Raw genomic sequence first — 23,652 nt, 5'->3', positions numbered from 1 at the left:
AGTTTCTATATAATGCGGTTCTCCACTCCAAATTATCGTATAATCCTCTAATCCTTTCAAAATTAAATAAATCGATATTTTCTTAAAGAGAACTAGTTTTATGGCCTGTGCTGTTTTCATGACAAAAAATATTTGAATGTTTTTGTGTGTTTGTGAGGAGAGTGATTTTCAATGAAGAGTTCTCCGTTTGGGTTGCTGCTTTTAAGCTTTTTCTACTTTAGTGACTACTCTCTAGCCTCCGCTTCACGTTCCATCGAGATGATGTCCTCGCTGGTGAAGCCGGGTGTCTTCCGGCATCTCATGTGCCGCAACAACATGTATCCTCGCAGCGGTGTCCTCCGATTTCCGGTTTCCGATGAGCATGTATTTTGGTCAGAACCCTATCCAGACTACTGTCCAATTGACTATACCTCGCCGCATATCGGCGGACAAGTCTGGGCCGATCCGCCACTGCCCAGTGAGACCTTTCATCCGCAGTGGAATAAGTTGGATGGACAGGTGAACCGAGTGTCCTTCCACGGCAATTATGAGATTAAAAACGGCCTGCCTCTTAACCCCATCGGACGCACTGGCCTGACAGGACGTGGCTCGTTGGGCAGATGGGGTCCCAACCATGCTGCGGATCCCATTGTAACCCGCTGGAAAAGGGATGCCAACGGGGACATCGTTAGAAACTCAACCACCGGAAAGTAAGATACTTTTATTTTTCACCACTATGGTATACTACCACTTATTCCCTGTAGAAACATCATCCAAATGGTTGCCATTCAGCGATCCGATAACAAGTTATGGGCCATTCCCGGAGGAATGGTCGATCCTGGCGAGAATGTAAGCGTGACTCTCAAGCGTGAGTTTACCGAGGAGGCCCTGAACTTCACGGACAAGTCCAACATGGTGGAGCAGTTCTTCCGCGAAGGTGTCCACGTCTACAGCGGATATGTGGATGACTTTCGTAATACGGATAATTCCTGGATGGAGACCACAGCTCTAAATTTCCACGACGACGATGGATCCCAGGTGGGGCAGCTGGAACTGGTGGCTGGAGATGATGCTACCAATGTGCGCTGGACGGATGTGGATTCCAATCTGAAACTGCATGCCAATCATGCGGATATTGTCCAGGAAGTGGTCATCAAACGGGATGCGCACTGGTAGACTTTAAGAAGAACTTCATATAGATTTCTAAGATTTCATGATCTTTCATTATCCTTCACAAAACCCACTACTAAATAAAAGAAGAAAACTATTTTTTTTCCAATACAATATTGTGTGTTTATTGGATTCAGACTATGTTTGGGCCAACAAGGTTATATAAATTAGTAAAATCTCTCGCTGCACGCCGGCGTTGCATAAATAAACTTCAACTTGCAATTTCTTAAAGCTAAAAGACGTCTTCAGACTTTCGAAAAGTTTTCAAAACGCATAACTGGAATTTTGAGAAAGCTTGAATTCAAAAACGATTCGCCTCACGAAGTAAAGCAGACTCTGCGGGTGAAGGGCTGTTGGATTAACTAGTTAACGTGTTTTGGTGTATTCTGGTGGGTGGACTACCAGCGACGAGTATAAAAGTATTGTGTTTCTCAAATGTGTGGCCGCTTACAAGGACTGCACGAATTGGAACACTTCCGATGTTGAATTGGAGACACGGCTGAACTGTTCCGGATAACTCTGGCCGATCTCCTTGATAAAGCCTATCACATTTTCGGTAGCCTCGCTGTCGGGCAGTTGCTTCTTGTAGAGCATTTGAATGGTGATGGCTAGCATCTGTTCCAAATATGGTTCAATGGCTGGCCTTGCCTTAATGTAAAGTACGCGGAACGCCTTCTGCAACGTGTCGTTCTCCTCCACATCCTCGCGCAACGGCAAGTTTGACATGAACACGGGAAGGACATGGGCCAAAGGCACTGCATCGGTATTGGTTATGATGAGACGGGCCACCGCTCCGCAAATGTTGTCCAGAGCTGGGGGGTCCTTCTCTTTGGCAATGGCATCAGAAAGGGCTTGCAAGATAGTCGGATATGAACTGCCAAATGGATTCAATATTTAAAAGCCAGATAGGTAAAGGTAGTTTAGAGATAACTCACTCGAAAGATTTTTGCTGGGCATGCAGGACAAGCTCGCCCAGGCCATAGAACGAATTCTGTCGGGTTCGGGGATCGGAGTCAGAAGCACCTTTCAGAAATATTGGGCACATTGTGTCGAAATAACTGACGGACCAGATGCCCAGGGACTGGAAGCAATCGGCCAAGGTGCCGAACAGGAATGATCGCATAGACGTGTCGCTATTCTTCTTGGACTAAAAGTGTAAGGATTTAAATTAGTTACAATACTAGAACTAATTCTAGTTAATCAACCACTTACCATTCGTTGAACGAAGAATGAGTAAAGCCTGCCGAAGTAAGCTGAGAAATCCTTGGATTCGAGAGCATGACCAAAGAGCGGTAGCAAGTTGGCCGAGTTCTCGATGATAGCGTCATCGATCTCGCTTTCGTCGTCATCCTCTTCGTCGCCACCTCCAGCACAGCCTGACTCGCTGAACTGGCATGCCATTTTGTTGGTCAGAAGATCTTTGATGCACAAGCAGATGATCTCGGCTATTTCGGCGGTTGGAACTGCCGGCTTCTTGACCTCCTTGAACAGATCACCAAGAGCCTCGAGCACAACAATGACCACGCTCGATTCCTCGTCGTTGCGAAGTATTTGCGCAAACTTGGGCACAACGATCAGACAGGCGCGAGAAACTCCATCGGTATCCCCGATCTTATGGAGAGCCTTTACGAACTGGGTAAGCGCCTCCACTGCAGCGTGGCGAATACCGTCGCTGGGATGGTCAACAATCTTGTACACGTTTTCGAATGCCGACTGTAGATATGGAGCGAAAGCTGCGCCAGTATTGGCAGCGAACTCCTTAAGCGCCAGTATGGCCTCCTCCTTCTCCATGAGGTAATCGTTCTCAACCTGAAAACCTTCCAATTCCGAATCATCATCCTCTCCGTCCGATTCATCCTCCAGATTGATCTCAATGTTCGGGTCAACATCGTCAGCACTTCCAATTCTGGGCAGCACATCTTCGCTGGAAATCACAGATTCCACAATGCGATCCATAATCTTCGGAAAGACAGCGGCCATGTCCTCTTTTGCCACAATAGAGAGGGCTGCCATTAGATTGTAGGCGGCCCTGCGCAGTTCTGGATCTTCGGTTCCATTTTCCAAAATCGATAGACAGAATCCCATCGAATCGTTGGCCAGCGGAAGGAAGTTCTCTTTTCCCACAACACGTGCAAGCGCTGCCAGCGCATCCATGGCTTCGATGCGAACCTGTTCCAAGCCCTCTGGTATTTGCAACAGCATGTAATTCTGCAGGACGGCTATCGTCCTTGGGAAATAGGGCATAAAATCTACCTTGGCGGCAGTAGCAGTGGCCCCTACGGCGGACAGGGCCAGTTCACGGATCCTGGGAGGGTTCTGGGCGTCCATTGCAGGAAAGAGGCTATGGATTAGTGGGATTAGATAATTAGACATTCAAATCTGATTTCTGGTAATATTACCGCTCCATCAGTATAGGTAAATCTGGTTTGATTTTGTCCTCCAAGTTTTCGACAAAGGCCTCCAGGGCATAGAACATGCGATCGGTGTACTTCGACTGGGGCAAGCCATTCTGAAAGGAATAGTGTTAGAATCGGAGTTTTCCAGTATTAGATTAGATCTCAGTGCAATGTGAATGAATTATGGAAGATATAATTCTCATAAGAAGGCTCATATCTTCTTAAATTCGATTGGTAATGGTTATAGTTTCAGATATCGGACCACAATATGCTTTCCTAGGCGATGTATGAGTGCAAGAAGAACGTAAAAATAAAGAAAAAGGACTATGAACAAGCACCCTATACTTGTCGAGGATCGATTTGCGCTTTATCTGTATGTGATCTAAGTACATTAGAGTGTCTTGGGCGGGTACCAAGGCGAAATCACTCCCGTTGCTGTCATGGGCATGGGCCTTAGGAAGCAGCACAAATAAAAGAATGTAGACCACAAATAGAGATTCCTGAATACCAATAGAAAAAAGGATAAGCAAGTACCACTTACCTTCAGATCATTGACCAACTGGCCGAGATATTCGAACAGAACGGGAAGGATCTGAGGAGAATATTTGGATATTTCCGGTTGCATGTGCTCCGCAAACTGACCCAAACAAAAGAACGCCGAGTTGCGCACGAATGGTGACTGATCGGCGATACCGCCCTTAATGATGTTCAGCATTGCCTCGAGATACTTGCTCGTGATGGAATCCGAGCATCCCTCGGCAATGACCGCCATTGCCAGAAAAGCTGCACGGCGACGAATCGGGTCGGGGCTCTGCAGGGCCGTCTCCAGAATATGCAAGAGCGGCGGAATCAGCTTCTCTGGTGATAGACTTAGAGCCATAATATCTAAAGCCTGTGAAGCGGCAGTAATGGGGTTGTCTCCACCGTCGTTTGAAAAGTAATCCTCATCTGTTTGCGAAATATTATTGCATTTTCAATGAATTACAGGAATTCTGATTACCCACCGTCATCGCCTGTGGGAGAGCAGCACATCACATTGAAAACTACGGACAGGACTGGCTCCAGTAGCTTCTGTTTGGTAACAACCTTCTTCTTTTGTTTCACCAAACGCCCTAAAAAGGAGATGACCTGAACGCGAATGGAGTCATCAAGCTGTGTGTTGGCCGATATCTCCATACTGAAATCAAGTATGGGCTTGATATTGGTGAGTAGTTTGGGTGAGTACTCGATCATGCAGTCCAGAATGTCGAATGCTGCTTGGAACTCCTGAGCAACGCCCTTATAGGCAAAGGCATGCAGCGACTTAAGAATCTGGGGCAGGACCTTGGCCACAGTATGCTCTGCAGCCGAGTGCCCGGCTATGAACGGCATGAGGTAGGTTATACCAGCCAGCATGTTGCAAACAGTTGGAGTGGTCAGGTCACCGTTGTTTTCCGCAGACACCAAGACATTGGCGAATATCATGCAAATTGTGTCCATGTGGGGAACAAACTGATCGGGAGCAGAGTCCGTGAGAGTAGCGAATGTCGATGAGCCCATCTCGCTCTCCTTTGGATCCGCGGAGACGCAGCGATCGAAGATGAACTTAAGAAGCTCTGACAACCAAGAGTCCTTCTTTTCAGCCTCATGACGAACTATGCTGCCTATCAACTGGGCGATGGCATTTTTCACACCCTTTTCCTTCTCGGCAATGAGTGCCTGCAGTGCGATCTGCTTCATTCTAAATGCGAACGAGATTATAAAGGTAAAAAATATAGAACTATATAGGATTACTTACGTGTTTTGCTGATCAGCATTGAGGGCCTGCCAGTGGCGCAGCTTGCCAAGTCTTTTGTTGAGGAGCACGGCAGCGAATTGACGGATTTGGGTCTCCATGGGCGAGACAACAATGTTGCAGAAGCCTAAAATCGCCTCGGGATTCTCGTAGGCCTTTGACAAGGCGGCAGTAGACTAGAAAATAAATAAATAGCTATTCAAAAATGTATATGATAAAGAATAGCAATAGGGCTGATAGTTCTTTAAGAAAACTAACCATCGAAGCCCACTGTGCCTTGGAAACACCCAAGAATATTAATTTCCACATGGCACTTTTTCTATGTATATGTATATGTATTTATGTATTGTAGAATAGAAACAATTACCGCTAGCACGCGGTAGGTAGCTTTTATATTATATAGCAGATTCAAAGAAAACAAGAGACATGTACATATGTACCTCGTGGCAGTGTACCAAAGGCTGAAGGATAACCTCCTATAAGCCTTTGCCTTCCCGCCTTCGGCGCTTTTACATACCTGTCGTATTTTATCATTGTCGGAGCATAAAAGTCCGCAAATGATTTCCACAAGAGCTGTTTCCATTTTTAATTAGTATTTTCCTAATATCCAGCAAGAATAAACAATCCGCGGCGAGTCCAATCGAACGCACAATTGGCACGATTCAAATTGAATAAAAATGACAAGCCGGAGAATTCGCAAAAGTGACTAGGGATGGGAAAGACGCAAACGGCACGGCACGTTTCACAGCGAGACAGTATTTTTATCGGTCCGCAAAGGGTCCGTTTTATCGGTCCGTGTATTTATCGGTACACAGTATTTCGTTTTCAGTTTTTTGTTTTCCTTTTGGAATTTTTTTTAAATTAAAATGGAGTCAATTTTTTACTAGACCATTTTGTTTTGAATTTGATTTAGCACTGAAATATTTATCCCAACGACAATACAATACGGTTTGACAGATATATTCAGTGGGCTCTGAGTTTGGTATTTTTATCGACATTCAAATTTTTCTACTATCGATATCGATCGTCCATTTTTGAACCAAACGACGCGCGTTTTTCTTGTTTTCGTTTGATCCTCCGTCCGCTCTACAGCTAAGCGGTTAGTAACAGTAAAAAGGACCGAAGCGGAATGGACAAGAGCCGGAAAAGCAATGGAAATGGCAGCTATATGGACCAGAACTCGTTAGGTATCCTGAACATGGATAATCTTAAGGGTAAGGACAGGTAGATTAGCTTCTTCAAGCGTGAACTCATTCTTCAAGGTCCCCGCAGTCTTTGGCGATCTCTCCAGCTTCAGTAAGAGCGGCAGGCGCACCACATCCAGCAGGGATGCATCCGGCATTCAGGAGCGACTCAAGGCCGAGAGGCAGCGAGCCATGGAGGCCTTGGAGAAGCCGCGACCCACTCGTATCAGCCACACAAAGCCTGCTGCTGCCAGTATCTGCTCCAGTACAAACATTTCAGAGTTGGTCACCGACGAAACCATTGACCTTAATAGCAGTGGGTCCTTTGCTTTGGTCACACCCGCCCCAAAAGGTAGCAACGTTTCGTTCGAGCCGGCCGAAATCACCGGCAGATCCACTCTATGTGGTCGTCGGGAAAAGACAAAGCCCTCGGTTTCCGTCGCCGACATCTTGAAGAGTTCCTTCGTGGAAAAGGCTCGCCTGCTGGAGAAGAAGCTACAGAACGCCAGCCAGTTGGACGCCAGCTATCATATGTCCAGGATAAACTCAACCAACCTAACGGATTCCTTCAATTGTTCTCGAAGTCTGCCCCGTACGGCAGATCTAAGTGACCTTAGTCTGAATGGTGGAGGAGGATTCTCCTTTGGCTCTGCTTCGGTGTCTGGCCAGGCGCTGGACGAGAGCTTTGCGCCTGCCGAGTTGATGCAGTCAAAGCTGGTTCAGGGTGAGATCTCATGGGCCCAGGAGTTCACAGCCATGCCCACGGCCACCATGAGCAACCAAGCTATCCAAAAGATGGCAGCGCCACCACCCGCCTCTGATATAGAGACTTCTGTGTCAAAGTAAGTTATTTTTTACATATTTTTCAATGGAATTTTGGGATTAAAATGTTTATTTTATTGCAGCTCTGTTTTGGCCGGCGATCCCGACTTTTCACTGGGAAACTACTTCCAGACGCGGTCCGAGAACCTCTTTAATATCGTGAACAACAATACCAGTCCGGACCGCGTTCGCTCTGTTCAGCCCCTAATGGAGGCTGATGGCAATCAGACCCTAGGCTCCTTGGCTGCAAAGACTCCGCTGCCAGAAAATAGAACTTACACGAAGCCCCAGGAGGCAGTTGGGAGCTCATCTCATCTGGGCCAGAATCTCATGAGGAAAATGCAGCAGGATCGGATTCAGGCAGCTTTCAAGTCCAATAATAATGTCCAACCAGAGCCTAAGCGTCCTCCTTCGAGTTCCGAGATCCTTAGTCTGTCGGCCATTGATAAGGCTCTGAGGGATCTTGATCTTAATTCGGATACCTCAACAGTGGAGGTGGTAAACCACTTATGGGAGCACGGCCGTGGTAATCACTACCAGGAGGATGAAGACAATAAAGAGAACCTGGAGAACAAGGAGAACCAAGATCGTAGCCGAGGAGATAGAACGCTATGCGGTTCCAAAAAGCTGTCAGACACTATGAGTTTCACGGATTCTTTGCTGAACTCATCGGATTTTCGGCATCTGCAGCAAAGTATATCACGGAAGCCGCTTAGCCCCTTGGCGGACCATCCCCAGATAACTATCAGCCGGGCGGACACCGAACCTGTGGATGCCGAAGCTGAAGCGGACATTGATGAATGGCCTTCAACGCCAGTGAAAGATGCCAACAGGCGCGTCCGACGAACGAAGGTTTCTCCAAGAAGGGCCTCGCCTGCCAGCAGTGATGGGGTGCGTCCATTAACCGGAACGGAGGATGAAAATGAAAATGAGGACGATGACAAAACGCCGGTTAACAAAAAGCGAGTCTCCATCTCGACATCGGTGGGACTATTGCCGCGCAACCCAACCTCATTAAGTAGCACCCGTCTGGACGGATGTGATGCTGCAGTTGCCTCGTCCACTGAGCGTGAGTTTGGCATCTCGCCGAGTTTGAGCAAGAACCTGTCGCCCATGTCCTCGCCACGAAGCTGCCTCTCCTCACCGCTGCTGGACAGCACAACCAATTCTGAGCGCCGGCTGTTGATGAACGGAGTTGCACGTAAGGCCAACTCCTCGCCGGCGGGCAGTGAGTCAAGCTGTATCAGTGGATCTGTAAGACGTGGACCTGGAGTGGCGTCTATTTCCTCGGTTACAGCGCCGCGTAGCATCTCCCGCTGCTCGAACTCCAGCGAGTTTAGTCACCGCGACGGAAAACTGCTTCCCTTGAAGGTGACAAACACAAGCCTGTGCTGGGGCAGCACCAAACTCCGCACGGATGTGCGAAAATGCATGAAAGTGAAGAACACGGCAGACAAGCGGCTCGTTATTCGGCTGGGGATCCAGGGACCCGGATTCCAGCTAGTCGGAAGCGACAGTAGCACCATAACTCTACAGGCAATGGAGTGCCGTTCGGTGGTGGTTAACTTCTGTCCCACTGTTTGCGGAGCAGCTATCGGAGCATTGTCCTTTTATGCTCCTGCCGGAGCACACAACTGCAGCCAGCCTGGACTGGAGATCCCACTGTACGGCTATGGAGGAAGCGCCTCCATTGCTATACAGGGCCTGCTCAAGGGACCGGTCGGTGCTAGCTTTTTAACGATTGGTGATGTTTGTGACCTATCAGCCGGACCACTGTCGGCCTCTCTACGGTTTCAAAATAAGGGTCCTCTCACCGCTTTCGTGTGCATATCAGTCGACTCCACCGTGCTGATGAAATTGCGACTGAGCGAAGCTTTCGAGGTGAAACCCAGCCGGATGATCCTACCACCAAATACGGAGGCCAACGTACAGATCCTCTTCCGTCCAAATCGTGAGGACATGAAAAACATTCTAAAGAAGACGGCCCAGGTGCTGACGCTAGCCAATATGCGAATCTTCTGCGGCGACGAGCCCAACAGGCAGCGAATGCGAAGTCTGGTCCAGCGGATGAGCAGCAGGGAAAGGGAGAAATATACCTCTCCAATGCTAGAAAACATGTGGGGATCCTTTCCGGATGAGCAACAGGTCCGAAACATTGGCTCACTCAATGAGCCACCCGATTTCATATTAGACTTGGTGACCATGGTGCGAATCATTGATGTGGCGCTAACCCTCAACCGGGACTTTGATGAATCCGACGAGAGCTCGCTGATGTTTCTGCCGGAGGCGGAGGAAACTGTCCTCTTCCGTACAATTTGTGCCGCAAACTCACCCACCCCCACCCAGAGTAACCTGTTGGAGCCGGTAGATGAACTTCTGGAGGCGGATACCACCACAATTACCGGTCTACCCGTGGATCGCAATTGGTCCGTGCAGCCTGCATCGCTGGAACTAAATGCCAGCAACTTCTCCGTGGGCACGTTGTCGGTGATAAACAGCTTCAGCTCCCGCCAACTGATTGAGGTCAATAGCAGCGTACCGGATTTGGTGCGTGTCAATCCCAGCGAGTGCTACGTAGCTCCTGATGGGGGGCAGGTGGAGATCGAGGTACGTCTGCTGCGGCCGCCTAGACGGGAATTGCTCTCAAAGGAGCCGCTTATCACTGTCTCCATGGAAAATGAACGTATTACTGTACCCCTTAGCTTTAAGTTTTAAAAAATGTTTGTGCCTGCATGTAGCGGTTATCTACTTATTCTTTACTTGTTCTTTAATAAAACGCAATTGTGTCTATAATTTTTTATTGCAAGAAATCAGAATTTTAATAACAGAACATTTAAATTAATTCGATTTGAATAGTAACGAACTGTTCACCAACCCTGAATTGCATGCATCCATTTGGACGTTGACCAACACTGTACACCAATTATCGATACTGGACGTAGGTGTTTGCAGCCTAGACACTGTCTGTACCGATTTCGAACTTTTAATAAACAAAAAAAAAGGAAATAAGAAAAGCCTCTTCGCCGCTACATATAGCCCCTCTGAGAATGGATGCCGACAGCAGTCGTGGCCCCAAAGGTCCGTATATATAGCAGTGAAATGGATCCAATATCGGTCCTGCAATTGCATACAAGTGCATACTCAAGTGCATACAATGTTTTTTTTCTTTTTGTTGTTTTTTTTCTAGTGCCAAGAAGTGAAAAGTGTGAAAATGGAAGTTGAAGTAATCCTAACGCATAAAGCAGCAGGAAACCAAAGCAGCAAGGACGTGCTCTAAAATGTGACTCCCCCGATTCAGGGATATTCCATTTAATAATCAAAATATTTAATCATAATTTTCTATATAGATTCCCATGGGTCCAGGTCACGTCACAAAAGAGATTCCTGTGAAAGGGACCGTAGTAGAGAACGGAGAAGAGACCGGCGGCGGGAGGATAAGGAAAAGGTTCCCTACTTCGCAGACGCAGGACGCGAGCGAGATCGGGTAAGGCGCTTACGCCAGATATCACCTCACTCCAACCGCCGCAGCCGCAGTCGCAGTCGATCTAGATCACGCTCATCCGAGAGAAGGCGATGGCGTCGTCGGAGAAGTAGCAGCGATAGCAGGAATCATCACCGAAGTCCCAATCGTCGTAGTATGCGCAAGGACACTCCACCGCCAAAGATTATAAATTACTATGTGCAAGTGCCAGCACATGAATTTAATGGATACGGTTACGTTAGTATATTTTTATCCTTCTTGAACAGTATCAGTAGCATATTTTAAATATTTTCCCTAAAAATTTTATTTTGTTTGATTTACAGGGCATGTATGGACCGTATGGCATGGTACCACCACCAAGGTACGGATATCAGCGACACCCTCGTCCTTCCCATTTCCCGGCAGCACACCTAATGTACCGACAACGTCCGTCATTTATGAGGACCCCACGATTTAGTTATAGAAATGCCTGGCGGACACCACATTAGACATTTTAAACTCGACGTAATTACAAATTTATTTACATTCGTGTGATTTATACATTAAAATAATAAATACACATATATTTGAAACAAAAAGGGGTGAACATAATATATTGCAAACGGAGAAATTTGATTTAATCATGAGCAAAATAATGTCACACGAGGCGGAGAGGAAGTTTACTTAGTCTAAGAGGAATAACCATATAATTAAGACTTTATACATGCACATTTACACATACACACATGGATTGGTTTGGGTTTGGGTATGGATTTGGGGACCTAACACTAGCGACTCTCTCCTAATTACGATATTACGCTTTTTCAATAAATTATAAAAATAGATCATTTGTGTGGCATTATACTAGAAAACAGCGTCCCATCCGTTAAAGCTCAACCCGGGGACGAAACTGTAGCCGAAGCGGTGGATCTCTAAAGCGCCAGCGCGTCACATAGACGAACTTCAGCGTGTGATCTTTTCCCAGCAGCTCCTCGTTGCACAAAATGTCGATCTGGGGACAAAGAAATTGAAAAATTACAAATTTGCGATAATATTGGGAATAAAGATTAAAATAATTAAAAGATATTGGACATCCTACAACCGTGGCTTTCTACAAATTAAAGAATGGCAAGAGAAAGTATATGTACCTCTCGATACTTTTCGATCCCATTTAAGATCTTCTTGGCCACCAGCTTTTTGAGATGCGTTATCGTCGCCTGCGAACTGCAGCGGATAAAGCGGCGCTGCAAGCTCTTGAAGTTGTTGCTGATGCATTCGAGGCACACGTTCACCTGCTCGTCGAGGCGATGGAAGTCGGACTCTGCATGCGCCTCCATCACCTTCTCGTTGTCGTCCTCGTGGTTTTGCGTTATATCCTTCGGACATGGCATGTTTCTGCTCTTGTAGAAGTCTCGCTCTCTTCGCGACTCGTCTAATAAAAGGATTGTCCCAAAGAAAAGAATATTTTAATAAAGGAGAAAAAAAACATAGAGGTATAGCCCATACCTTCTTGCAGTTTCGGCACCAGTTTGTACACAATGTCCTGCATGGTGCGATCGAAGCTGATGTATTGCAGCGGGTGGGACTGGTGAATGATGTTGTCGCAGGTGGGGCATGTTTTCTTCTCCTCTAGATGCTTCACTAGGCAACTTTTGCAGACTGAAATGCACGATAAATGGCACTGTTATTAGTCGGACTGCAGGTGCTCCAGCCAGAAAACACTCACATGTATGCAGACACTCCGTAACCGTGGTGGCATCGATGAAGTAGCCCCCGCATATCTTGCACGTGATGTGCGGGTTGATCGTCTTCAGCTTCACGCGCCGCTCCATGCTGTTTACCCAAACCGGCCGATCTCTTCAGTTTTATATATACTCCTACACCGCTGCAGAGCTTGATTTTTCGATCCCCCACTCCGCGGCGGAAAAAGGTTAAAACGGCGGCGCCGCTTGCTACCGTTTAATTCGAACGCTCGCGCACGTTATAACAGGCACTCGGCATGGTGGCCAGCAGGTTTAGGTTGCAATTTGTTTGGTTTTTAGCAGTAATTCGAAACAAATAAAAGAAATCACGACTAAATTATGTGTACGTGTGAGTTAGGGATGGACGATAGTTAATCACGCTTAAGTCGCAGTTATCGAAAATTGTTCCTCGTGTTTTCTAGCACTGTGACATATTGCCAGACTGTAGGTAGTATTCTGGGCGGGAAAGTTGCCGTATCCGGAAACCGGAGTTAAGTGTGGCCTAGTCCCCCTGCTTAGGGTAATCTCGTTTTTTTCGGAAATCAGCTGTTGCTTATCTGCTTTTGTTTTTGCTAGTTATTTTTTTCGAGGCGTAGTTTTGCGTTAATTACAAAGCAAAATCCTACCAAATGGCGCTGGTGGACCATGATTCCTGGGATATCGAGTACGAGGGCTGCGAGCGACTGCGTCACCAGCTGCTGGTGCACCTGAACCAGCGCCAGCAGCTTAATCCCAATGATGCAAAGTATCTTCAGTTGACGGCCAGTGTAAAATCCGGACTTGAGCAGCTGGGAAAGGACGTGAAACACTTGAAGGTGGTGCTGGACAACGCTGTTACATGGGAAACCAGCCCGGCGGAGGAAATCGAACAGCGACGCATCGATTTTGATCGTCTCACATTCCAGCTGCGCGAAATTAACGAAAAGTTCGTGAAAAGCTCACGATCCAATGTTTTGGCTGCTTCTCCTGGGGTTTCATCCCCCTCCGTCTGGCAGAATCAGGACCAGGGTAATCGTCCCACGGACGTAGATACCTTGAAGCTAAGGCAGGCCGAGATGCTGGAAAACCAGAACCGTGGACTCGATGCCCTTTCAGCTACCCTCTCTAGACAGCGAATCCTGGCCACTCAGCTAGGCAACGAGGTGGAGGACCAAAACAGTAGGTCGAATGCATATCAATCAATTATTTTCCTAATTTGTTTTTAACCACTTGTAGATATTTTGGACAACCTGGCCGATGCCATGGATCGCGTTGAAAATGGAGTGCAGCGTGAAACTCAGAGCATTGGTCAAGTTTACCGACGGGACAGCACCTGGCGATATTGGTTGGTCATAATAGCTTTATTCGTGGCCATTATAGTGGTCATCTTTGTGTAGTCTTTCCAATTGTTATTATGTTCGTCTATTGTTGATTCAGAGCTCCCAACGTTCGAGTATTTATATATATATTAAAATAGGATTTTATACTATCTCGTTTCTTTCCTCTCAACAGGTTTATTTTTGTCGTTACATTACGGTTAACAGCTTTACGGGTGATTAACTACTTAAGCCAAATCGGAGGCATAGGGCACATTAGCCAGATTGCCGATGGCACCTACAGCCAGCTTGGAGCTGCCGACCTTCTTAGCGGCCGCCTGAACTTCTGACTGCGAGATGCCGTCGATGGCTGCCAACAGAGCGTCGGCTTCCAGCACGTTGCGGGTGAGCGCTGCTTGGCGGCCGACCTCCTTGATCAGCCCGCTGTCGGAAGAGTACTGCGAGATAACGCGGGCCTTCAACAGGGCCTTGCCGCGGGCAACATCCTTGTCGGACACTGCACCAGATTTCAGGGCACGAACCAGGAAGTCCACAGCCTTTCCGGCGTTTTTGGAATCAGCAGAAACCACAAAGCCAAACAGGCCAGCATCAGTGTAGCTGGCGTTAATAGCCTTAACAGCAGCAGATCCTCCGGCGTTGGCGATGGCATCACCGAAAAGTCCAGCCGAGTTACCACGCTTGGTGGCCGCTCCAGCACCCACAGCTTGCTCTAAAATAGCAAATGCCAAAGCTTCCTTGTGGTTGGAAGCGGCACCACCCTGTCCAGCCACAGCAACGACAGTTTGGTGACCAGCAGTATCTTTGCGAGCATCTCCACCGTACCAGTTGGGCGACTCGGGCTTAGCACCGCCGTTGGGGAACTGCAGAGTCTGAGCGAATCCGGAGAGGGTGTTGATGTCAATGCCAACGCCTACAACAGCGGCACGTCCAGCGGCGAAGGTCTCGCACACGTAATGCAGCAGGCTCTCCGATGAAAGCTTACCAAGCTGGAAGCGAGGGGAGTAGATCGAATTACCCAGGCCCTTGCGGAAGGCGGCTTTGTGCACCAACTCAACTACGCGTTGCTACAAAAGGGAAAAAATGTTAAGCTAGACATTAACTTGTAAGATTTTTGGAAATACCTCTTTGGAGACGGCGTCCAACTGGTTCAGAAGGGTCTTGGCATTGTCAGTCAGTTCCCAGGGCTTGAAAGCAGGCTGCAGCAAATCCTGAAGATACCGCAGTCCAACTTCGGCGTTGTCGGTAGTGGTGGTCACGGTGTAGCCAACAACTTCGCGATCGCCCCAAGTGGACAGGGTGCCGCCTACCTGCTGGATGTTGCGGGCGATGGCGAACGCGGACGAGTTCTGGGTGCTCAGACCTCCGGCCAAACGGAGCAGATGCGAAGCACCCTGGGTGTCGTAGGCCTCGTTACGGGAGCCAGCTCTAGGGAAACGATAATAGTCTCAATGAATTTCAATAATATTTTATAAACTTACCCCAACACCAGGGAGACACGCGTAACCGGAACAGTGGCTTCTGCGGAGGCAACCACAAGCTTGTTCTCCAGCACCTTGACATTGATGCTGGACACGTCGCCAGCAGGACGCGGGCAGGTGGAGTAGCCTCGTTTCTGACGGAAAACAAGGTTGGATTAACATTATTTGGTTGGTTATTTAGATAGGAACTCAGTACGATTTACGTAACACGAGTCTCCACTACGGATGATTCGCTGCCGTAACTATTTTTTGGTTAGGAAGCAACTTACGGCAATGGAGCGCAGGAGCGACGTCTTGCTAGCGTTGCAGGCCATGGCGTGTATTCTTTCTAATTTCAGCTATTTGCTTTCAAAGCAATTTTTTATAAATATTCGCAGAGCGAAAATTTTTACTCCGCTGTCGTTTGCGCTGGTGTGGCCGTCGCTTGGTGATGCAAATATCTGTTTTTGACTTGGCGAATGGTCACACCGATTGAGTAGTGATATTAAGTCACTGAATTTTAAAAAGTACAAAATAAATCGAAAACATTTGAAGTTTTGTTAGAATTTAAACAATTAGAACTACTTTGATTAATGTGTACTTTATTACTTTACTCTTTAAGATATACATGAAACATTACAAACTGTCGATTAGACTATCATTTCTAGATCGCGGGCATAGCTGAGGACTTGCTCGGCCAGCTCCTCGGAGGGGAGAAGCTCCTTGGGTTTGATACTGCGGTCGGTGAAGCTGTAGTCACCGGTGGCCTCCAGCTTCCACTGCCGCTTTTCGCCAAAAGCCTTGATCTCGTCGGGGACGCGCAGGCTGAGCCTCTTGGCGGCATCCTTGGCGGATATCTTTTCATAGGACTTCTCGATGCAGGCGCCAATCTCGTCGCGAACAGTCTCTACAAGCAGGTCCATGAAGTAGCTGTAGACCTCGGCGGGCACCGTGGACTTGGCTTGGAAGATCTTGTTATAGCGGCCCTCCATGATGTACTGCTCCAGGGCCAGGATAGGCCGGATGAACTGATTATGCTGGATCACATCCACCGAGAGGAGCTCCAACTCTGTATGGAAGTCTGAGACGCGGTTGCCAGAGAGGAGATACAGGAGATTCAGACCCAGAAGTTTGTACTTGCTCTCAGATTCGCCAATGATCTTTGCGTAGTCGTAGTAGTAGCACTTTAGCTGCGCCATATACCTTTCAAAGGCAAGCAGGTCCTTGCTTAGCACGCTGTGCTCCACGGCGATCTCAAGAACGCTCCTAGCCAGGATGAGCTGCTTCTTGTGGCTTGCCGCATCCGCTCCATCCGTGGGCAAAAAGGCGATTTTCACCAGGGCGACTTTAAGCTGATCCAGCAGCTGCCCACATCTGACGGTGTTTGGTGGCCGCTTAGACCATTCGGAGATTAGCTCCTTGTACAACGTCTCTACATTGGCCATCTTTGTTTATTTATTTAAAATAAAGTCTTGTAATTCAGAGAATGAGTTTCGCTTTTTGCAACGCGTTAGAGATGACCGTTTATATGTTTCTGGTAATCGATTCTTGCGATAGCAACAAGTGTTGGAAAACACCACATAAGCGCTCTTTACAATTTCAGCACAAACTTACCATCTTTACTTACAACCAGCAGCAAGCTCAACGCTTCTTCTGCTTTTCTTTCCATTGGCTTCGTTTGACGAAATAAAAAGATGACCGACCAGACAAACCCAAACAGTGCCGTTTGGGATGATTCCTTGCTGGTAAAGACCTACGACGAGTCTGTGGGACTCCTCCGTGAGACATTAGCCCGCCGTTTGGCCGATTCAACCAATAAGCGTGACGAGGAGCAGGTTTCCGTCCCTGATGATGCTGCCGACGACGGAAAAGAACCTGTTCAAATTGATCCTGAGCCATTGGTCTTCAAGGTTGGTGACTACGCTCGTGCCACCTACACCGTGGACGGATTGGACTACGAAGGAGCTGTGGTCTCTATAAACGACAAGAACGAAACCTGTATAATCCGTTTCCTGGGCTACGAGAACGAACAGGAGGTTCTTCTAAATGACTTGCTTCCCTCCTGGGGCAAAAACGTGCGTCGCGAGCAATTCCTCGCCGCCAAAGAGGAGGCAGAGGAGGAACCGCAGCCGGTGCCAAGCCGTTCCAAGGCAGCTTCCTCGTCCACCAATCCACCGAAGAAGTCGTCTGGAAAGAAAACTGGAGAAGTCAGGGCCTCCGGATCTGGCGGAAGCGGCATGGCAGGTCCTGTCATGCCTCCCATGCCACTAGTGCCACCAATGTTCGCTTCTCCGGGGGACGCTGCCGAACAGGACTTTGTAGCTATGCTGACTGCCTGGTATATGTCTGGTTACTACACGGGTCTCTACCAGGGCAAAAAGGAGGCTAATGCTGCTGCCAAGAAAAAAACTCCAAAGAAGTAATCTGAAGCTCTCACTCAAAACATCATTTGTTTAGACTAATAGCATATAAGTCCAGGAAATCCCCATACATATATAAAAATTGTTCGTTATAAGATACATATGCGTAGTTTTGGTTTATGGGGAGGTATTTATGTACATAAGTATTCAAAGTTTGTGTCCAACAGAAAATGGTCACTCGAGAAATTTACGATCTGAAGGCATAAACAGTGGGGGATCAGGTTTCCCGGCTACTTGAAAGATTCCGGGTACTTGAGAAGGGTACGAGTCGTATTCCCTTTTTAGTTGCTGTTCGTCGTCCTACAACAGAGGTCTTTTAGTTGAATCTCTTAAATTTTGAGACCTAAAACCTTAAAAAATCTGGCAGCATCGTAATTATCGCCGAAAACTCAGGAGCGTGCGAAGCAAAAAAATAAACAAGAATATTTTTGCAAGTTCAGCGTTTTACGATTTTTTGGTATATCTACAAACTTTAAAACGAATAGAATTGGTTTTGTTATAGAAAATTTAATTTTACCTTCATAAAAAAAACATTTTCATTTTCAGTTCAAAAAACAGTTTAGATTTTTTTCAGTGTTCCAAAATTTTTTAGGTTACTTTTCAGTCATTCTGAAGAAAACTTTATTGAAGTGCGATGCGCGTCCTCGACTTTTTCGACGGCTCCGTGCCCATTTGCTTGGACTATCCAGATAAACGCGTTTTCCGGAAATGTTCCAGTTACAGTGATCGAGTACCAGGCCTGAACTGGGTAGAGTTTAGCGTGTATCATGAAGGGAGTTTGGAGTACATGGAGGATCGACGCCAGGTTTTGCTGGAGGCTATCTATGAGGTCGTTGATGGCGCCAATTTCTTTCCGGTCAACTATCAGGTGGTATCAAGCGATATAAACTTTTAAAAAAAATATGTAATTGTTGTATGTTACTTCTTCATTTAGCTCGGTGGTCGTGTGGACACTTTTCTGGCAAGGGACTGCAAGAAAGCCATGGACAGGCTCTTTCTCCAGAAGTTGACCATTAACCTGGGCAAAGGCATTTCCATCGGAATCGGTGTTCAGATTGGAGTGGCCCGATACGTAACAAATCAAATAACACCCACGTACATCATTGCCGAGAAGCTGTCGGATCTGATCAAGCGGCTGGTAAAACGTGACGGCGTGGGTGGACTTCTCAATCTGGACTCATTCGGCAACCATCCCGAATTCAGAAATATCGTTGTGAGCCTGGCCAATCCATCCATTTTTACGACAGTGTGCCAGATTATCCGCAACGACCCGGATAGCTATCGAGTGCGCGGATTTATTCTGTCCAGAAACCGGATCAAGTGCCTCAAGCCACTAAGTCTGTTTTCGAATAATCCTTCGATTGAATTGCTGGACTTGAGTGAAAACAGAGTGAGTGTTTCCACAGGTATTCAAATAATTACCTGTTATTCCTATTAGACACTTTTCTAATGGGTTTTGTTGGATCTGATTCTAATTTTCCAATGACTTTCCCCAGATTGCATCCGCGGAACGTTTTTGCACTGAAATGGCCAACTTCCAGGCCAAGGAACTTTTGCTGGCCAATAACCCCATCGAAAGGAATTCAAAATTCCCAGAAAATATCAAGGCGCTCGAGAATAACTTTACTCTGGTGGTGAGTATTATTCTTATTTGAAAAGTATTTGAATAATTATCGCCTTAAAAACTCACTTAGAACGGGGTTCCCTTCGACAAATTGCACAAAGCCTATTGTCCGCTGGATAACGACATTGATCTGGAGGCTGACGGTACGCGCATTGATGGAAACAACATATGGAAGTTAATGGAGTATAAGGACAGTAACGATTGGCACGCCTTTTGCGTCTCAGACCCTCTACAGGAGTTCCAAAAGGATGCACTTTTCGACTTCTTTTTCATTAGTGTGGACGTTAATCTAAGCGAAATTTATCCTTGCTACTACAAGTACATCCGAGGTGAGCACGTCTTCCTCGTCCGTAATTGCTTCGACCAGATTGTCCATCTGACCAGCTTCCGGGGTATGAATATAGTGGTGCCACCGATGATGAACCTTGGGGAGCGTCTACTTAGTTTCTACTTGCGCATGAATGTGAGCGTCTTCAAGGACCACCACTTGGAGCCACACAAATGCATCATGAAAGCGGTGAAAGAGAGCTATGCTGCTCAACACCGTCTGCTTGATCTCTCCCAGTTCCAGTCCAATAAAAATCTGGAGAATGTAATAGTGCATATGAGCTCTCCGAAGGTGCTGACGAGTGTACTTTTGGTTGCCTCAAAGCAGTTCATGGAGAACTGCTCGGAGATCCGCCTGTGTAACAACAAGATTGTCCAGGTAAACCAAGCCAATTTCTTGACCCGAATGGGCAACTTACGGGCTCTGGATCTGAGGCACAACTGGCTGCACAACCTCTCTGTGATTCAGCCTCTTGAGGTCCTGCCCCTGAAGTCCCTTTTACTTCACGGAAATCCCCTCTGCCGCAACTATACAATGGCTAGCGAGTATGTCAGGGCAGTGAAGGAAATTTTCCCTCAACTAACGACTCTGGATGGAGTTGAGCTTCAGGCCAATCCCGGCCAGACACCGCAGAAAAACTTTCTCTGCGATATCGGCGCTTATGAGTTAGTGGGCGATGTTTTCCTAAGCAATTACCTGCGGGAGTTTGAGAATTCGCGGGAATCCCTTCTTAAGTATTATTCGGATGACTCGATATTCACCATGACCTGCAGTTACCGAATAGTCCAAAGTCAGCGTATTGGAGCAACTGGACAGCTCCTTCGTCGTATGTCTCAGTACAATTCGAACGCTCGGAATCTTCACCAGTTGGATAACTCGAAGGCGGCGAACTTTGTGTTTGTGGGTGGCATGGAGATTGTGGAGCTTATGTTGAAGCTGCCCAAAGTCACACACGACTTCCATTCCCTCCAGACGGATGTAATGCATTACGATGGCAAATCAGCGATTATCTATGTGACTGGGTTGTTGCGAGACGAGTCTGCAAATAATTTCAGAGGCGATGATTTGTTCCTGGCCTTCAGCAGACAGTTTGTGGTCAAACTTGAAGAGGATGGACTGGTAAGCTTCAAAATTCTTTTATAAATTCTAAAATAAACTATTTTTTTGTTCAACAGGGACTTGGTAAAAGTGGCCGGCGCCTAAAGATAACCAATGAGCGCTTCAATGTCATGAATCCTTCCAAGATGATGGTTAGAAACGCCTTTAAAGTTTCGCATTCAACGCAGGATGAGAATTCGAGCCACAAGAGTGACCTGGATGTTAAGGACCATAAATTACTGCTCTTTCAGGAGGTAACTGGCCTGATTTCCACCTGGTGTACATCGATTGTGGAGGCAGCCGAGTGGGACTTTGAGGAAGCCCTTAAGCTGTTCCTGAAAAAGAATGAGGCTAACGAGATTCCGGATATAGCCTTTGCTTAGAAATAACCCATAATTACTTGCCATATACTAAGTTAGTCTATTAATTAACAAACAATCCTATATTTTTAAATTAAAAATACATATACGTTTTAAGTGCCTAACAAAATAAAAGTTTTGGACAAATTTGAAGATTCTATGATAGAATCAGAAGTTGCAAGGATCTCCAACAATGTTCCATCTCAATAAAATATTTTTTAGATGGCCGAAAACATTTATTTGATAATTATGATTAAACAGTGCGCAGAGAATTCATCCTTGGCACTCATCGAAAGTACACATATTTACCATTTAAAAGTTAATTCATATATCTTTGTGGTGTTTTAAGTCTTTTAGCTGCGAAGAGGAACACTAAAATTAGGAAGAGGGGAATCGGGCAGTGGAAAATAAACATTGATAAAATGCCATCGCTTAGATATTTAAATATTTCTGGTAGACTAGAAAATGTTCCTAAATACATTTAGCATATGTATGTTGTATTATATGTATAATGTATTATTAAACGCACACGTTCAAGACCCTTACACGATAAATTACAAAAAGAGGAAAAGTCCGACTAAGCTCTAAAAATTCGCATATATGTGTGATTAATGCATTTAGCTGAATGTTAATGGATCATGCATATTTACGTATGACTTTCTGATGATTGGGATATTGAAAAATTCGAGCGTTTTCATGCAATTCATGTCTTTGTTTTTAATTCATAACACAATAAGTATCAAAACAAACTAAAATGCCAAAAATGAAAGAATTCAATTTGTTTTTTCCAAGTTATGAGCGCATTAATATCAGATAAGTCTGTCCGTTGTTGTATCCGCGGCATGTTGGTGCATTTTGTTGTGTGTGTGTGTGTTTGTGTATTTACGGGTAATTACAATGGTTAATTTAATATTTATATTTAGATTGACAAGTGGCAGGCGCCTCGAATTTCGCTGACTCCTTTGACTTGGAACAAACAATTACGAAATTGGCGCTCATGAATCATGGTGATTGGATCTTCGGTTAATTTTTTGTTTTTTTGTTTTTATTTTGTATCTTGCGACAGTTGCTGCTGCTGTTTGTGTCGCCAGTTCATTGGGTTAGGTCGATCCGATTTAGTTTGGTTCGCCAGCCTCCCGATAATGCTTTATTTACGTCTGCCGCTCACGGTGCTCCAGCCTCCAGACTCTTGGTGTTGGTGGTGTTCCTTGTGTCCCTGCTGTCTGGTGCTGCGTGCTGTGGCTGAGGTGTTCATGAGTGGAGCACTGCTGCTGGCAGACGCAGCAGCGTCATCTCACTTCTTACCGGGAGGCGCTATTGGTTGGCCGCGCTCCTTTCCTCGTAGCTTGATGCCCAAAACGCGCTCCATCTTTCCAAGAATAAGGTTGTTTGGGATTCCGCGTCCGGCTTCATAATCGGTAACCACCTGCTGCTTCTCGCAGATTTTCTATAACGGACATTTGAATAATTATATTGGAATCCGCAAGGGTGCGATGGGTGTAAACCTACTGTGGCCAAATCCTTCTGGCTGAGTCCCTTTGTTTGACGTCCCTGCTGGATGAGCTTTCCCACATCCAAGGGAATTTTGTCGTGGCGTAGCTCCTCAGTCTCGCGGTCCAGCTTGGCCGTATTCTTGGTGGTCACATGCTGCTTATTGGTGCCAGCACCATCTGCAAAGGATATGTATTAGTATAAAAATTCAACAGATACTTAATCATCATATTGCTGTATTTGGCGAAATCACAAATCGCACTATCTGCTTCACAAATAGCAAACAAATGCCACGCAATGCAGCAGGAGGTGCTTCTAGGTTAGAGACAGTGCGGTCTGTGGCGTGGGAAAGAGAGGCAGCCGCGGGTTGGTGGTGGGCTCACATTTCTGTTGGGTGTCTACGGCGACTCCTTGGCGACGAGCCTGGTTTACCGCCGATTCTGTCTTCAACGTGGACGATTTGGGCGCCTTTTTACGCAGAACAAGTGGAGCCTGATCCCAGTCCGACATTCTTAAAATTTCGCAATAGGGGTGGGCAGTAGAAGGTGCAGAAATTGGAGCGGAAAATCAAACAGATTCAATGAAACTCTTGAATATATGACTCGAGTCGATTGATTGTGTTGATAGAACCTACTTTGATTGCTTCTCTAAGTTAACTTGCTTTTATTATTAATTAAAACTATGAAATTCCAGAACTATCTCCAAATCAGTTGTCAGCGCTGCCAGATTTGACCCTCGGCCCGGTGGCAAAACACGTTGCCACCCTTTTCAAGTAGCGGAAAAAATTACGCAAATTACTAAGTCCGGCAGCGCTATGTGCGATACTGCCATCTCGATTGAGAGGCGCACGGGGCGTGACCCAGCCCGGGCTGGTTTAAAACGGAAATGAGGTTTAATGATAATTTTTGAAGTACTTTTTATTATTATATTCCTTCTGAGATGACGTAAACACCCTTATTGAAAAGCGTCATAGTAGTTACAAAAGCGCAGGTTCTGATAAGCTACACTTGAAAATGTCATCATAACCGAGAT

At 46.5% G+C, this 23,652-nt stretch overlaps 10 protein-coding genes and 1 non-coding gene across 13 annotated transcripts; 6 read left to right on the top strand and 5 right to left on the bottom strand.

The window, feature by feature from the left end:
- Positions 1–40: 40 nt before the first annotated feature.
- Positions 41–1,253, top strand: LOC108119073 (ADP-ribose pyrophosphatase, mitochondrial). The gene is made up of 2 exons (XM_017232063.3): positions 41–689; positions 744–1,253. Exons 1-2 carry the CDS (start codon positions 172–174, stop codon positions 1,153–1,155), a joined length of 930 nt encoding a protein of 309 aa, XP_017087552.2. The 5' UTR covers positions 41–171; the 3' UTR covers positions 1,156–1,253.
- On the bottom strand, positions 1,247–6,244 carry Arts (Artemis). Of its 2 annotated transcripts, XM_070280505.1 has the most exons (9): positions 5,837–6,244; positions 5,323–5,495; positions 4,550–5,265; positions 4,087–4,493; positions 3,549–3,658; positions 2,362–3,490; positions 2,085–2,296; positions 1,601–2,023; positions 1,247–1,485 (listed from the first exon to the last, which is right to left on the bottom strand). In XM_070280505.1, exons 1-9 carry the CDS (start codon positions 5,900–5,902, stop codon positions 1,467–1,469), a joined length of 3,255 nt encoding a protein of 1,084 aa, XP_070136606.1. In that variant the 5' UTR covers positions 5,903–6,244; the 3' UTR covers positions 1,247–1,466. The 2 variants fall into 2 exon arrangements, with proteins under 2 accessions (XP_070136606.1, XP_017087549.2); XM_017232060.3 differs by having other exon boundaries at positions 1,247–2,023.
- Positions 6,245–6,318: 74 nt separating this feature from the next.
- On the top strand, positions 6,319–10,135 carry spd-2 (spindle defective 2). The gene is made up of 3 exons (XM_017232190.3): positions 6,319–6,533; positions 6,592–7,345; positions 7,409–10,135. Exons 1-3 carry the CDS (start codon positions 6,449–6,451, stop codon positions 10,038–10,040), a joined length of 3,471 nt encoding a protein of 1,156 aa, XP_017087679.2. The 5' UTR covers positions 6,319–6,448; the 3' UTR covers positions 10,041–10,135.
- Positions 10,136–10,258: 123 nt separating this feature from the next.
- Positions 10,259–11,264, top strand: LOC108119109 (uncharacterized). The gene is made up of 4 exons (XR_011442893.1): positions 10,259–10,403; positions 10,513–10,605; positions 10,673–11,043; positions 11,130–11,264. It is a non-coding gene; the product is annotated as an uncharacterized protein (transcript).
- A 41-nt stretch (positions 11,265–11,305) lies between these two features.
- On the bottom strand, positions 11,306–12,884 carry l(3)73Ah (lethal (3) 73Ah). The gene is made up of 4 exons (XM_017232109.3): positions 12,512–12,884; positions 12,292–12,444; positions 11,934–12,217; positions 11,306–11,797 (listed from the first exon to the last, which is right to left on the bottom strand). The coding sequence occupies exons 1-4, from the start codon at positions 12,615–12,617 to the stop codon at positions 11,672–11,674; spliced, it is 669 nt and encodes a 222-aa protein (XP_017087598.1). The 5' UTR covers positions 12,618–12,884; the 3' UTR covers positions 11,306–11,671.
- Positions 12,885–12,924: 40 nt separating this feature from the next.
- Syx8 (syntaxin 8) lies at positions 12,925–13,998 on the top strand. 2 transcript variants are annotated; one of them, XM_070280327.1, is made up of 3 exons: positions 12,925–13,047; positions 13,104–13,685; positions 13,743–13,998. In XM_070280327.1, exons 2-3 carry the CDS (start codon positions 13,157–13,159, stop codon positions 13,901–13,903), a joined length of 690 nt encoding a protein of 229 aa, XP_070136428.1. In that variant the 5' UTR covers positions 12,925–13,047; positions 13,104–13,156; the 3' UTR covers positions 13,904–13,998. The 2 variants fall into 2 exon arrangements, with proteins under 2 accessions (XP_070136428.1, XP_017087596.2); XM_017232107.3 differs by lacking the exon at positions 12,925–13,047 and having other exon boundaries at positions 13,059–13,685.
- On the bottom strand, positions 13,996–15,789 carry UQCR-C2 (Ubiquinol-cytochrome c reductase core protein 2). The gene is made up of 4 exons (XM_017232104.3): positions 15,591–15,789; positions 15,322–15,455; positions 14,965–15,268; positions 13,996–14,907 (listed from the first exon to the last, which is right to left on the bottom strand). Exons 1-4 carry the CDS (start codon positions 15,633–15,635, stop codon positions 14,071–14,073), a joined length of 1,320 nt encoding a protein of 439 aa, XP_017087593.2. The 5' UTR covers positions 15,636–15,789; the 3' UTR covers positions 13,996–14,070.
- Positions 15,790–15,882: 93 nt separating this feature from the next.
- Positions 15,883–16,840, bottom strand: Rpn12 (regulatory particle non-ATPase 12). The gene has a single exon (XM_017232105.3). It carries the CDS (start codon positions 16,743–16,745, stop codon positions 15,951–15,953), a length of 795 nt encoding a protein of 264 aa, XP_017087594.1. The 5' UTR covers positions 16,746–16,840; the 3' UTR covers positions 15,883–15,950.
- A 52-nt stretch (positions 16,841–16,892) lies between these two features.
- Positions 16,893–17,819, top strand: Smn (survival motor neuron). Its single transcript, XM_017232106.3, has one exon. It carries the CDS (start codon positions 16,995–16,997, stop codon positions 17,721–17,723), a length of 729 nt encoding a protein of 242 aa, XP_017087595.2. The 5' UTR covers positions 16,893–16,994; the 3' UTR covers positions 17,724–17,819.
- A 535-nt stretch (positions 17,820–18,354) lies between these two features.
- On the top strand, positions 18,355–21,233 carry nxf2 (nuclear RNA export factor 2). The gene is made up of 5 exons (XM_017232111.3): positions 18,355–18,588; positions 18,655–19,110; positions 19,217–19,354; positions 19,415–20,791; positions 20,848–21,233. Exons 1-5 carry the CDS (start codon positions 18,355–18,357, stop codon positions 21,151–21,153), a joined length of 2,511 nt encoding a protein of 836 aa, XP_017087600.1. The 3' UTR covers positions 21,154–21,233.
- Positions 21,234–21,820: 587 nt separating this feature from the next.
- Positions 21,821–23,380, bottom strand: mbf1 (multiprotein bridging factor 1). Its single transcript, XM_070280328.1, has 5 exons — positions 23,255–23,380; positions 23,004–23,131; positions 22,639–22,799; positions 22,435–22,576; positions 21,821–22,371 (listed from the first exon to the last, which is right to left on the bottom strand). Exons 2-5 carry the CDS (start codon positions 23,128–23,130, stop codon positions 22,277–22,279), a joined length of 525 nt encoding a protein of 174 aa, XP_070136429.1. The 5' UTR covers position 23,131; positions 23,255–23,380; the 3' UTR covers positions 21,821–22,276.
- Positions 23,381–23,652: the final 272 nt, after the last annotated feature.

Source organism: Drosophila bipectinata, chromosome 3L, assembly GCF_030179905.1.
Source record: "Drosophila bipectinata strain 14024-0381.07 chromosome 3L, DbipHiC1v2, whole genome shotgun sequence".
NCBI lineage: Eukaryota > Metazoa > Arthropoda > Insecta > Diptera > Drosophilidae > Drosophila > Drosophila bipectinata.
This window is presented reverse-complemented; position numbering and strand designations above follow the sequence as displayed.